The 12431-nt window shown below is 37.2% G+C and overlaps 1 protein-coding gene across 1 annotated transcript in view; it reads right to left on the reverse strand.

Annotated features, from left to right (window-relative positions):
- The window catches only part of SLC26A7 (solute carrier family 26 member 7), a 70486-nt gene that overhangs the window by 1896 nt on the left and 56159 nt on the right, over positions 1-12431 (reverse strand). The window contains exons 13-17 of the mRNA XM_074897640.1: positions 7655-7792; positions 5849-5897; positions 3270-3370; positions 365-419; positions 174-277 (exon numbers count right to left, since the gene is read on the reverse strand). Coding sequence (XP_074753741.1) covers positions 174-277; positions 365-419; positions 3270-3370; positions 5849-5897; positions 7655-7792 — 447 coding nt within the window. The remainder of the gene's footprint in view (positions 1-173; positions 278-364; positions 420-3269; positions 3371-5848; positions 5898-7654; positions 7793-12431) is intronic.

Here is a 12431-nt window from a genome sequence, read left to right on the forward strand (position 1 = left end):
AAAACCTCTTAGCTGCAGTCCAGAGGCTACGGACCAATTGAAGAGAATAGACAGATAAAAGATCTCTGCACAGAAGGTTCACTGAGTAAATAAGATTTCTCCAGACTTTAACAAATTACTGGGAGCATCCAAGAAGCCCTCCAGATTTCACCTACCCCTGCTGTAAGTCTTACCCTGTGAATTTGAACAGCATCAATTGCCAAAGAAATAGATTCAAAGAAAACGGGATTTTCAGATTCAAGATTTCCACCGTACTGCATTGCTTTTATCAAGGAAGCTGCAATAAAACAAACATGAGCAATGATAAGGTAGTGAGGATATATAAACTGTCACGTTAAAAATTTTGCTGTAAGCTGATACTTGCCTTTGCAGTGTGCTAGCAACACATCGATGTGTCTGTTTTTACAGTCCATGTAAATCTATATGTGTGAAAACATGAAATTCAAAAAAAAAAAAAAAAACCTGTTTAAAATACCAACAAAGAATAAAATATGCAAGAACATAGTATTCAAAGCAGGCAGAAAGCATGGAGTGTTGCTGGTGAAGCTATACTGCCAGCATCCACCAGAGTGAGCCCTTCTATAATCCAAACATCACAAACCCACACTAATTTCTTCCCCTGAAAGTGTTCTACAGCTCTGCTGAGAACTAAACCTGAATTAATTAACAATTTTGCATTTTTACTACATTTTTAAGGGTTTTTTTCCAGTTCTCCGTTTTCAGCAAGTTTTCCCATCTCCTCTCCATATGCTTAACCTACCAGTCTACACAGACAGGAATCAGATTTAGGAAACTTTGAGACTTCCAGCAGTCTGTCAGAAAAGCACCATAACCATCATGTTACATTCTGCAGTAAGTTGTTCTTTGTTCTTTCTTTGAAAATGTTCAACTTCAGAGAGACTAAATATTTAATAAGCTAGAAAATAAACCAAAAATTTAAAATAACTCTAGAACAAGAGTAGGACCTTTTTTCTGGCAAATGAGGAACATCCAAAGCAGTTCCTGATTCCAAAAATGTTTAAATAATTCATGTATACTGGAACAATTTTGAGAGAAGAGATTCAGTGAGAACCAAATCAGAATACACTCTTTTAAATAATAAATCAAAAGCCTGACTCAGTCTAAAAATCCCTCCAAGTCAGCAGTGATGATATTTTGGGAAGGAAAGTAATAACGAGGACACATTGAGTGTGTTCCTCCTCTGAGTAACTCAGGTTTGGACCAGTCATTCACTCAGACACTGCACTCCCAACCTGTACACTTAACAGCCTATAATGGACTTACCTCTCACAAGTTTGTCAAACACCTCTTGGACATAATAGTTCTGAGGTCTCTAAGATCTTTTGGAAACCAGTTTCACTTTTTTTTTTTTTTTAATTAATGCTTTATTGAATGCCCTATATTTGGAGGAGAGATGCAACAAAGAGTAACCCTCACTAACCTTATTTTTCCAGCATTCCTTTTGACTATACTCCCACCTATATATGTAGTTTTAATTTAACATTTTTAAGGCAGCACTTACTTCACTGCTTATTTTGAGAAAATGGTTAGGATAAGAAAAGGCCTGGGCTGAGACTCAAGCTCAAATCTGGTCTTCTGTCTTACTAAGAAAAATTATATGAACCAAACCTTGCATACCCACTGAAATCTGTACCCACTACATTACTATTAAATGCCACACCCAATGGAAACTTAAGAAATAGCTTTTGAACATAATTTTTCATCCACTATATAGAACTGCTTATTATGGGGAACCATAGAATAATTCAGGTTGGAAAAGACCTTTAAGATCATCAAGTCCAACTGTTAACATAACACCGCGAAGTCCACCACTAAACCATGTCCCTAAGTGCCACATCTACATATCTTTTAAATACCTTCAGGGATGGTGACTCCATCACTTCCCTGGGCAGCCTGTTCCAATGATTGACAATCCTTTAGGTGAAGAAATTTTTTCAAATATCCAGTCTAAATCTCCCCTGGCACAGCTTGAGGACATTTCCCCTTGTCTTACCATGTTACTTGGTATAAGAGACCACATCCATCTTGCTACAACCTCCGTTCAGGCAGTTGTGGAGAGTGATAAGGTCTCCCTCGATCCTCCTCCAGGCTAAACAACGCCCGTTCCCTCAGCCACTCCTCATAAGACTTGTGCTCTAGACTCTTCACCAGTTTTGTTGCCCTTCTTTGGACACACTCCAGCACCTGGATGTCTTTCTTGTAGTGAGGGGCCAAAAACTGAACACAGGATTCAAGGTGCGGCCTCATCAGTGCCGAGTACAGGGGGACAATCACTTCCTTAGTCCTGCTGGCCATACTATTTCTGACACAAGCCAGGATGCTATTTGTTTCCTTGGCCACCTAAGCACACTGCAGGCTCACATTCAGCTGGCTCTTGACCAACACCCCCAGGTCATTTTCTGCTGGGCAGCTTTCCAGCCACTCTCCCCCAAGTCTGTAGCATTGCATGGGGTTGTTGTGACCCAAGTGCAGGACCCGGGACTTAGCCTTAATGAACCTTGTGCAACTGGCCTCAGTCCATTGATCCAGACTGTTCCAATCCCTCTGTAGAACCTTCCCTCAAACAGATCAACACTCACACCCAACTTGGTGTCATCTGCCAGTTTATTGAGGATGCCCTTGATCCCCTTGTCCAGATCATTGATAAAGATACTAAAAAGAACTGGCCCCAATACTGAGCCCTGGGGAACACCACATGTGACTGGCTGCCAACTGGATTTAACTCTATTCACCACAGTAACCAGTGGTTGTTGGCTTTAGTCTTCTGGGAGCTTCTTGGAGCTCCTGCATTGCCTGAGGAACCCAGCCTGTTAGGTATGTAACCCATAGGAGAAAACATGGAGATTAGTAAGGCCTCTGGCTTAGCAGAATGCAGGACATACAGAAAATCACAGAATTAAAAGCTGAAATTTTAAAGGGCTCCACTGCAACTGACCTGACAGGGTCAAATACAACCTAACACAGCTTTAAAACTTAAAAAAAAAAAGAAAAAAAAAAGAGTTCAGAAATTCATCTCTGCTACATACATATAGTTATATTTGCACTGGATGTCACCCAAAATCTTTAGAATTATTTTTATATATTTTTATATATAAATGCAGTGTAGTTTAACATCAGATCTGTGTTCATCTTTTCTATGAGTGACATATTTATCCACTGATATAGGTGAGGCTACTAGTAGCTGGCCCCAGTAGCTCATACGTGTGATTATATTTCTATGCACAGAATTTGTCTGATGTCGTGAATACCTGAAGCAGCACTGAGATGCCAGTGTAGTCAAAGAAATTCAGTCCACTGCAGTCTAATATCAAAACACGTCGCTCACTGTGACATGACTGCAATGACTCACCTACAAATTTGATAAATGTAAAATTTTAATTAAAAGGGAGAATAGTTAAGGAATGTTAATAAGAATAATAATAGTTCAATAAAATAAGACCAAACTATCACAATAAAAATTTTACTATTATGTAACTAGTAAAAGTCAAGTAAATGACACATTTTAGAAGCACAAATGAAGGACCTTCAGAGCCATGGAATGAAGTGATGATGGGCAGAACATATTATTAGTGAAATGTTTTAGACAGGAACAGTCTCTCAAGAATTAAAGAACTGCTTCTTCAGATTTGAATTTCTAAATGATTCAGGATAATATCTTTGCTTATTTGGAAGAGTTGACATGGGATACCCAGAAAATATATCTCTTTTCAGCTCTGATATGACATGCATTTCTGTAGTGCCTAATGCCTGCCTGTGGCTTAACTAATATCTGCCTGTGAGGAATGAAAATATGTGGAGTGTTTCCTTTTCCTAAGGTTCTATTGTACTGGGTTTTGTTTGGTTAATTTTTATATACTACTGCATATTGATGCTGGAGAAAAAAAGATGTTGGTAAGAGTTGGGAAGGTCTTATACTCCGATCTTCATCTTGTGCTTAAACTAGGCACACTCTATACTAAATGTGTCCTGAACTAGCACACAGATAAATGATTCCTTACTTTCATAAAGGGAAAACTAGAAAATAATGCACATCTTGTTTACATTGCTTTGTGAACAAATGTTAGTTATCATAATGCACAAAGCTAACAAAAAAAAAAAAAAAAAAAAGGAAAGGAATTCTGAATGTAAGTCTAAGAGCCAGAGCCTTCTGGACTTGCATCTCCAGAGATTTTAAAGAAAACCTCCTGCCTGACATTACTATGATGGAAACCCAGAAAGGATTTATAAGGTCTGCTAGGCTGCTCACTGTAATAATGTCTATTTACTTTCTCTGCCTCCAAAACAAAATAACTTATTCTTTCTCCCTACCTTCCAACCCAGCTGGCATCCTGCACTGCAGTAGAGGCTGCCTGGCTTCTAAATAGGGGGATAGGTACAGAACTGCTCCCTCTCTGAACCAGTGGCAAAGGGCAACATCAGATGTTTCATTTGTTGCTGATACAGACCAATATCAAATAGGTATTACCCAGCAGGAGAAAGGAAAGATTTTGACAAAGATGTAAATTGTCGCACTTTCCGTGACAACTGCCATAAGGATTATGTCCTCCTGCCTCCCCTTCCTCAAAATTTAATCTCCACATTTTGTTGGTTTGTTGTTTTTTTTTTTTTTATAGGGATTTATTTTCTTCTCTCTGTTTTTTATTATAAAGCCCCCAAGAAGAGTCACCATAAACTTCTTGATACAAGGAACATTTAAGTCCTCAAGGCAGGACTTAAGCAATCAGAAAAGAGGTCTTGCGCTGTCTGTCGCTTCTGTAACATGAGAAACCAGTTCATCTAAAAGAAGACTGAAATATGTACTGGCAAGATCTTCTCACACATAGGGTGCTGTGCACTGTTTTAGTATTTTACGGTATAGTTCTGTATAGTCTTCGGCAGCCATTATCATTATGTTACTATGTGTTACAGCAAAGTACTCTGTCACTCCCAAGTAAACTAAACACTGTAGTATCATAAAAACGTAATGAGTCTAGTTAATAACTGTAAACATTCAGACAACAGCCTCCAAAACAGATTCTCTACTGTGGTCTTAATGTTTATAAGTGTTTTAAATAAACACACTGTTTTAATTCCATCCACAATTAAGTCATCTGTATAAAGTATCTTTTGCAAAAGATTGTTGCAGCTCTTCCATGGGAATGTGCTCTGGTTTGATTTAAGCATTATAAAGTGTGGGAAGAGTGGAATTATCCAGCTTAATCCTTGATTAAAAGCAAACCCTTAGTTTTTTTTCTTTATTCTATACTGTATTGATATACTGTACAATACTGGTGACCATCATGTCACTGATAATTCAGCTGACATTTTCTAAAATATTCTCCTAAGTGGCTTTAAAGATCACAGAGATTTAATATGGCTCTAATCTTACCCTATTTTTACTTTTGCATACTAATACTCAAGTTCCACTGTGAATGCAAAAAACTAAGACCAGATCTTAATAAAACAGCTTCTTGGGCCTTTGTCTGAAGACCAATCTAGGCAGTAACATGGGAAGTGGTTCTCCCCACTGCGTACTTGTTTCAATATGCACACAGTGGTTCCTGTGAAATAAGCAGGGACTCCTGCAGAAAAAGTGTTTGCATGGGTCCCCCGCTTTTGAAATCTTAAAAAGTCAGTCAAGAACACAATAAAAATAGCACCCATTAGACCAAGGTTAACAGAGTTAAACACTGTTTAGGACTCATGCTTCACTGAATGTTTGGTCTAACTGAAAATATTAGTTTCCAGACAACTTGAGTTCACCTAGAAATAAATAGAAAAGCATGAAGCCATTTTGCACACTTACATCCATCTTGGTTTTAATATAATTTATAGATAATAAACTCACCGTGACAACTTCCATTGGAAAATGAACAGAGCAATGTGTTCTGCTCACACTGAAATGGAAGCAACAAACTGTTAACATACCAAGGAAAACTAGTCCAATGCAAAGTAACCAGAGAAAATCAATGCAATACATAAGAATTCTGTTTTTCAATATCAGAGTTATCTCCTTCTCTCCAAAGTCATATTCTATTCAACAACCAATTGGATATATAATACTTGCAGAGTATGTCTCTCAGTTTTCTTCTGAAGTTATACCAAACTGATATTTCACTTTTCTTTTTAGACGGTTCCACCTCTGTCTTGTTTGGATCCACTAGAAAGCATATTATGGAAAGGACACTTTTGGGGAAGCAGGGGTTGATTAAGAATTGGTCAAAAGATAGGAAATATGTTCTTGAAAAGATAAATTCTAGCCAGTGATTTTATAAAATTAACTTTTGATTCATTTTCTACTTTCTTCAATCTCATCTGCTACACTAATATTTTAGTGAGAGTACTTTTGACACATGGATTTATTAAATTATAACCTTTAACTGGTGAATTTTTTTAATATTATTGCAATATAAATGTTGTTCTCCACAGAAATATGATGTCAAACCAGAAATACAGAAGAGAAGAAAAACTCAAAGTGCAATTTTTTTCACTCCCATTATGTGATACAGAAAAACCTTTATTCCACAAAAAAAATTATGCTCAGTATTTCAAGCAGCTGTAATGCCAAGTACCTTAAAGAAGAGACAAAGCATAAAATCTCCCTCCTAAGTAACTTATAAATTAACTTATTAAATTAACTTATTAACTTATTACACTTATTAAATTAACTCATAAATTAATGCAATGCAAAACCCAAGTATTTTCTCTCTGTTTGGGGGTTTCTTATCATATTAATCCAAATTAGTTAGCCTAACAAAAACAAGGAGGAAAAGCAACACAATTTCTGAGGTGTTTTTCTGAAGAATGGGGAGAAGCCACCCATCAAAGTAAGTATGAGCAGCACAGCTTTTTGGCAAGAGACAGCAGAGGTTGCTGAACACTGTCTTAACTCACCTAAGAAATGGTTGTGATTTTCTCAGCCCAATTTGCCAAACTGGATGAAATTGCATTGTATGGTATTGGAATGTCTTCATTGTAATGACAGAAAAATACTAAGATTTTTTTTTTCCCCCTTTTAGGGAACATTGTAGGAAGTTGCAGTAGCTATGTGCAGATAAACTTGAAAAATACTATACTTACAGAGATTTTCTCTAAAACTAAATTATATGTAATTCGTATACCGTTTATTTTTCCAATACAAACAGTGCAGAAAATGAAAAAGAAACACTACCTTTGAGAAAAACTTTAGCCAGTTTGTATCTTCTTTTTAATTCTCCTGGAATTATTTGTAGTAGAAACAGAAATGAAGTGTCTATCTCTCATGGACTCATCTTCAGCAAAAGAATCATATTTTATTCCAGTAGATTTGTAGCTACTCATTGGGGGTGTTTTAAATTACAACCATATATTAGCTGAGGTTGTGTAAGTTTTGCCAGAAATTTTGAAGTGTTTTTGATCAATGCTTTAATATCTCTTACAGGCTCATATACAGAAATAGTAGAGATATTCTTTCCAAGTAATAATAAGAAAATAATCCATATTGAATCTGATTAAGGTAAAGATTAACTTTTATTCTACTCTAAATTAATCATTTGCAATATTACTTTTTTATATCTGTTTCAGTATCTGATTGCATTCTCTAGGAAGTGCGAGGAAAGCAATCATGACCTTCAACACTGCCACTATGATTACTGAAGCATACAGCACATCCTACCTTGTTTACATCTTCACATGCCTGGCTGTTCATGTTATCCTTCTGGATTATCTTTATCAGGTCAGCATGAAACTTCCTGGCATTCAGAAAGACTAACGGGTTGTTGATTGAAACTATCTTTACCTGCTTTAGTGATTCCTGTGGAATGAAATTAACATAATACTGAAAAGATTATCTTGGGTTTGGAAACTAAAAACCAAATTATTTTCTTTAAAAATCCAGAAAATTCCTATAAATCAACCTAGAAGGAGCTTTGGATTGTGAGAATGATTTAACAGATGACAGTATTGATCAGTCTTCACAGACAACTGAACTAAAACAGGAAATATAAGTAAGTAACCTGTAAGGAAAATTATCCTTAACTCAAGTTAGCATGAAAGAAAAACCATATCCACTGTGATGCATAATACTAAGAATTGTTATATGGCAAATAATAGTAGCACTGTTTCAGTTGGTATGATCCCCAAACATAGGCAAGACAAGGTTTGCAGACAGGGAGTATCTTTTATTAGACAAATATATGTACTGGAAAAAGTACACAAGCTTTTGGGGCAAACAATGCAGGTGGTTTGGGCAACACTGAAACTGTTCACCTCAGTCATCTGAAGATGACTTTAGAACAACAGGGATATTTCTTCATGGAAATACTCAGTGGATTCAGACCAAGCTTGCGTGACATATTTAAAAGTTTGCCAGCACATATCCACAACCAACACAATAAATAATTTACATGAGAAACTATCAGCCGCCCCCAATCCTATCTCTGCACTTCCTTGAATAAGTTTCAACCAGTTCATCAGGTACCTTCAGTGAACAGCTTAAAACATAGACCTTACACACCACAACAATTTCTGAAGGGCACCAGATAAAGGTCAGAAACCCCCAGGTACCTGTGAGGAACATTTACCACAAAACAGGCACTATTTCTCTCAAACACAAAGTGGACTTATAAAACACCTTCAAAAGCCAGTAATAAAATAAATATTTTTTAAAAATATATAAAAATATTGGATATCAGCACAAGTTCAGTTGAAATACTGGTTTTGTAGGTAGGTAGAATTAAGCTAATTCTACCCGGCTCTCCATTTTCCCCATGTTGTGAACCATGTCTCTCTTTGCCTTAGGAGAATTAGATCTGAGACACACCACACTCAACGTGGAGCACAGCTGCTTTGATTTCTGCTGTTTCTATTTCAGACCTGAGGAAAAGTCTGTCAGTTGTTAGGGTCTTCTACATTCTCCAGTTGTACTGTTTGATCTAGTAAAATATATTACATCTACTTATAAACATCTTTATGTATATTTCAATAAACAACTGTATTCAGCTTTTATGCATCTAGTGCTGTAAACAGGAATAAGCAGAATCATATGTGGCATGTCAAAGTTACCAATACTTTCAGTAGCATTTTATACTTTTTCTACCTGACAAGCATGCATGCAACTGGAGAATTTTAAATAGCCACAGAAACACTGCTCATAGCATGCCAAAAAAGTAATAGGATTCGTTTGCCTTTCAGACATGTCTTTTATGGAAGCTGTCATCTCTAGGTTACATGTTGAAGTTCAGTGTTCTCCTTCTAGGTGAATGGAAAAGAGGATCCTTGAACACACCACCTGAACATTGCACAGCAATGATTCCCACTAGGTGTTTCGACATGCAAACCAGTATCACTGAGTGTTAGCTTCAAGTCTCATAAAAAATTTTGCCCACTCTGGAAGAATGAAAACAGGATGAGAGACACCATTCTGCTGATTTTAATGTGCAAACACTGCAGCTGGCAACACCTCAGCAGGTCAGCAGCAAACTGTGAGGGCAGATCAACAGATGTGATTCTGAGAAGTTCTCCAAAAGAATTTCAGTCCACAAAAGTGCTATACGTAATCGAGTATCCTATCAACAAGTGCAAAAAGGGGTCTGGATACAGAATATATCCAATTTCTACTGAAATAAAATATCTGATTCATGTGAGCATCAGCTCTCAAAAATGAACTACTTGTGACAGTGCAACAGGAAGTAACCCAAGAATTTGCAAGAATATAGGTTCAAAATGCCTCTCTTCTTCCTCAAAAGAGTCAGAGACATGTAACAAGGTCATACCCAAACACACAGGCCATTTTTTAAGTAGTTCAGAAAAGTGTGGGATTGCATTGAAGATACAGAGTTTTCCCAACAGACCTTCAAGCAAAACAGGAATGGAAATCTTCACCACAAGCCACACAAACTACCTCCTTATTGTAGACTGCTGTTTAGACTTCTGGGAACCAGACAATCTCTCAGACACCACCACAGCAACCATCATACAGATTAAGGAAACATTTCAAATATCTAAAACTGAGGCAATGAACCCCAGACCATGTATAGGGACTTTACGCAATTCACCTATGAATGTGATTGTGGTAAATATCACATCACCAACATATCTTGGTCAATCAAGTGGAAAATCCTAACTGGCAATTAAAATGGCTAAGATTATAGGGAAAAAACTCTAAATAAGGGCAAAACAGAGGGCAATATATGCTTGAATGAAGAAATACTCTGACATCCCACAGATTCCCCTAAAAACGATGCTATACACAGGTTGGTGTGGAGACAACTGGGCACTTCAGAGCCATACCAGAAGTGGTAAAGTGGAAGATGAAAACTAAGAGAAAAGAAGACTGATGTGCAAAGATCAAAGCCTGAGATGGTCAAGAAGCCAACAAGCTTCCAAAAATACAAAACTTGGAAGCTGGAAACTTGAAAGGCTCAAATCATAAGGCCAAATCAAGCAGATGGCAGACTTATGTATAATCTTTTGTCCAGGATGGGCAAGAACAACTGTGCCAAATTTGGATCAGTTATTCCTGGCTCTGGTTTGTTTCTATCTCCTTTCTTAGTAAGAAAAAGCTTCTGAGAAAAATGAACTTCCTCTTTGTCATGTCCTTGCTAAGAAAGAAAGAAAACTATCTCAGGTGGCCTATCCCTGCTGTTACTTAGAAGGATACTGGCAATTGCCCCATGCACTCTGCACAGCAGTGTCTATGCTTGGATAAAAGTTCAACTCAGTGAATGCCTGTGATGCAATGTGTTTCACATAAGCTTCTAAATACCCTCTTGATTTTTTCCACATTAAAGTGTCTTTTCTCCTATTGATGAAATAACCCCTATAAATCCACAGACCTTAACGGCAGGGTAGATCATTAAGCCTGCATATTTTCGTGTTTAAATGTCCTGTTGTTTATGTCTAAGCAGTTATTTACCAGGGGAACTTGGATCAGTGTAACATTCATACATTAAAAATTACCCTAAATGCTTGCTGCAACCCAGTGACTCTAAATTAAATTAAAGGCATTTTTCTATATCTTAAAAATATTTTCCTTCTTTGTTTTGTGTAATAAGCTCTTGAGCAATTTGCTTTCTTAACAAGATGTTATTTTTCCCACTGTCTGCAGACACTAGTTTGTTATTACTTGGTTACTGGCATTAACCTTAATGATTAAGGAAAAAAAAGCAGGGGAGCAGTTAGCTTTTAAAAAAGACACACAGGGATTTGTACAAAATATTTTATGAACTCATATGAAAAAAAGAAGGCAAAGCAAATTTCAGTTACCCATCTCTGACAAAGTTAATCCAACATTTTTCTTAAGAATGAAAAGTGATATAATAATTGACAGCTGGGCCAGCCCCAACAACAGTGTTTTCAATTCACATTTCAGCATCCTCCCCATTCTCATGTACCTTTCACATTCCAGCATTGTTCAGCATGCCAAAACAGTAAATGGCCCTGACCCAAATTCAGATTTTGAGCCCAAGACAACTCTCATGGAAAACATTTGTCAGGCAAAAAAAAATTCTTTAGAGGATTGCTTCTTAATGGTGAGGTAATAACTTCTGAGCATGTTGCTCACTGATACATAAGACCCTTCCTAAGTATTAGGAAAGAGGACATAATAGGAACTGCCACAGTGGAGAAGGCAGGAGGTCCTAGTGATGGGACTCTGTGCTAAAAGAACACATGGTTCTACTTCTCTCTTGGCTGCTGACCCACCATTACATCTTGGAGGAGGGACTTCAGCTCTCTGGGTCATTACTCTTCTCTTCTTACCATGGGCCTCACCACAAGCAACTTTGATGATAATTGCAATGAAAATAACCAAAAGAATTTAAAATCTCTGACTGGTAGGATTAATTTTGTTAAGAAGCCAAATTTTAAAAGCACAGCCTTTGGGAGAGATTCTTCCATCCATTTTTCAGATGAGGGTACCCTTGTTTGAGGATAGCGTGGTGAGATGTGTGAAGCAGTCTGTGACAACTTCATGCTGCTGTCCTCCTTCCCTAGCCACACACAGTGTCCTATTGGACAGTCTGATCACAAGAGGCTGATGCCAGAGAGGTCTCAGAAAAGACATTGTGGATGATGAGAATATCAAAGGACTTGCAGTAAATAAGGATATCTGATAAAAATATAGACAGCTATCGTCTGCTCAGATGGCCCTTGCTCTTGCTGCCAAGAAACTTCCTTAGACTTAGGAATTAGGAAACTTCTACAAAAAGCAATTCTTAATTTCAAAGTACCAAATAAACTAAGACAGATCTAAGAGGACTTGCCTAACTTCACTGTGCAGACCAGCAGCAGAAACAGGAAAATATTCTAATTTCTGGTGCCCAGACTAGTTTTGTACTTGCTATGTCATACTGGCTTTAGGTTTCAAGTGGTCATATCATAAAAATGTTCCCTTGACTCACTGATTACAATCCAGTAACTAACTAGAGAAAATAAAGAAATCTGAATTAGTG

Source organism: Athene noctua, chromosome 2 (genome assembly GCF_965140245.1).
Source record: "Athene noctua chromosome 2, bAthNoc1.hap1.1, whole genome shotgun sequence".
Lineage (NCBI taxonomy): Eukaryota > Metazoa > Chordata > Aves > Strigiformes > Strigidae > Athene > Athene noctua.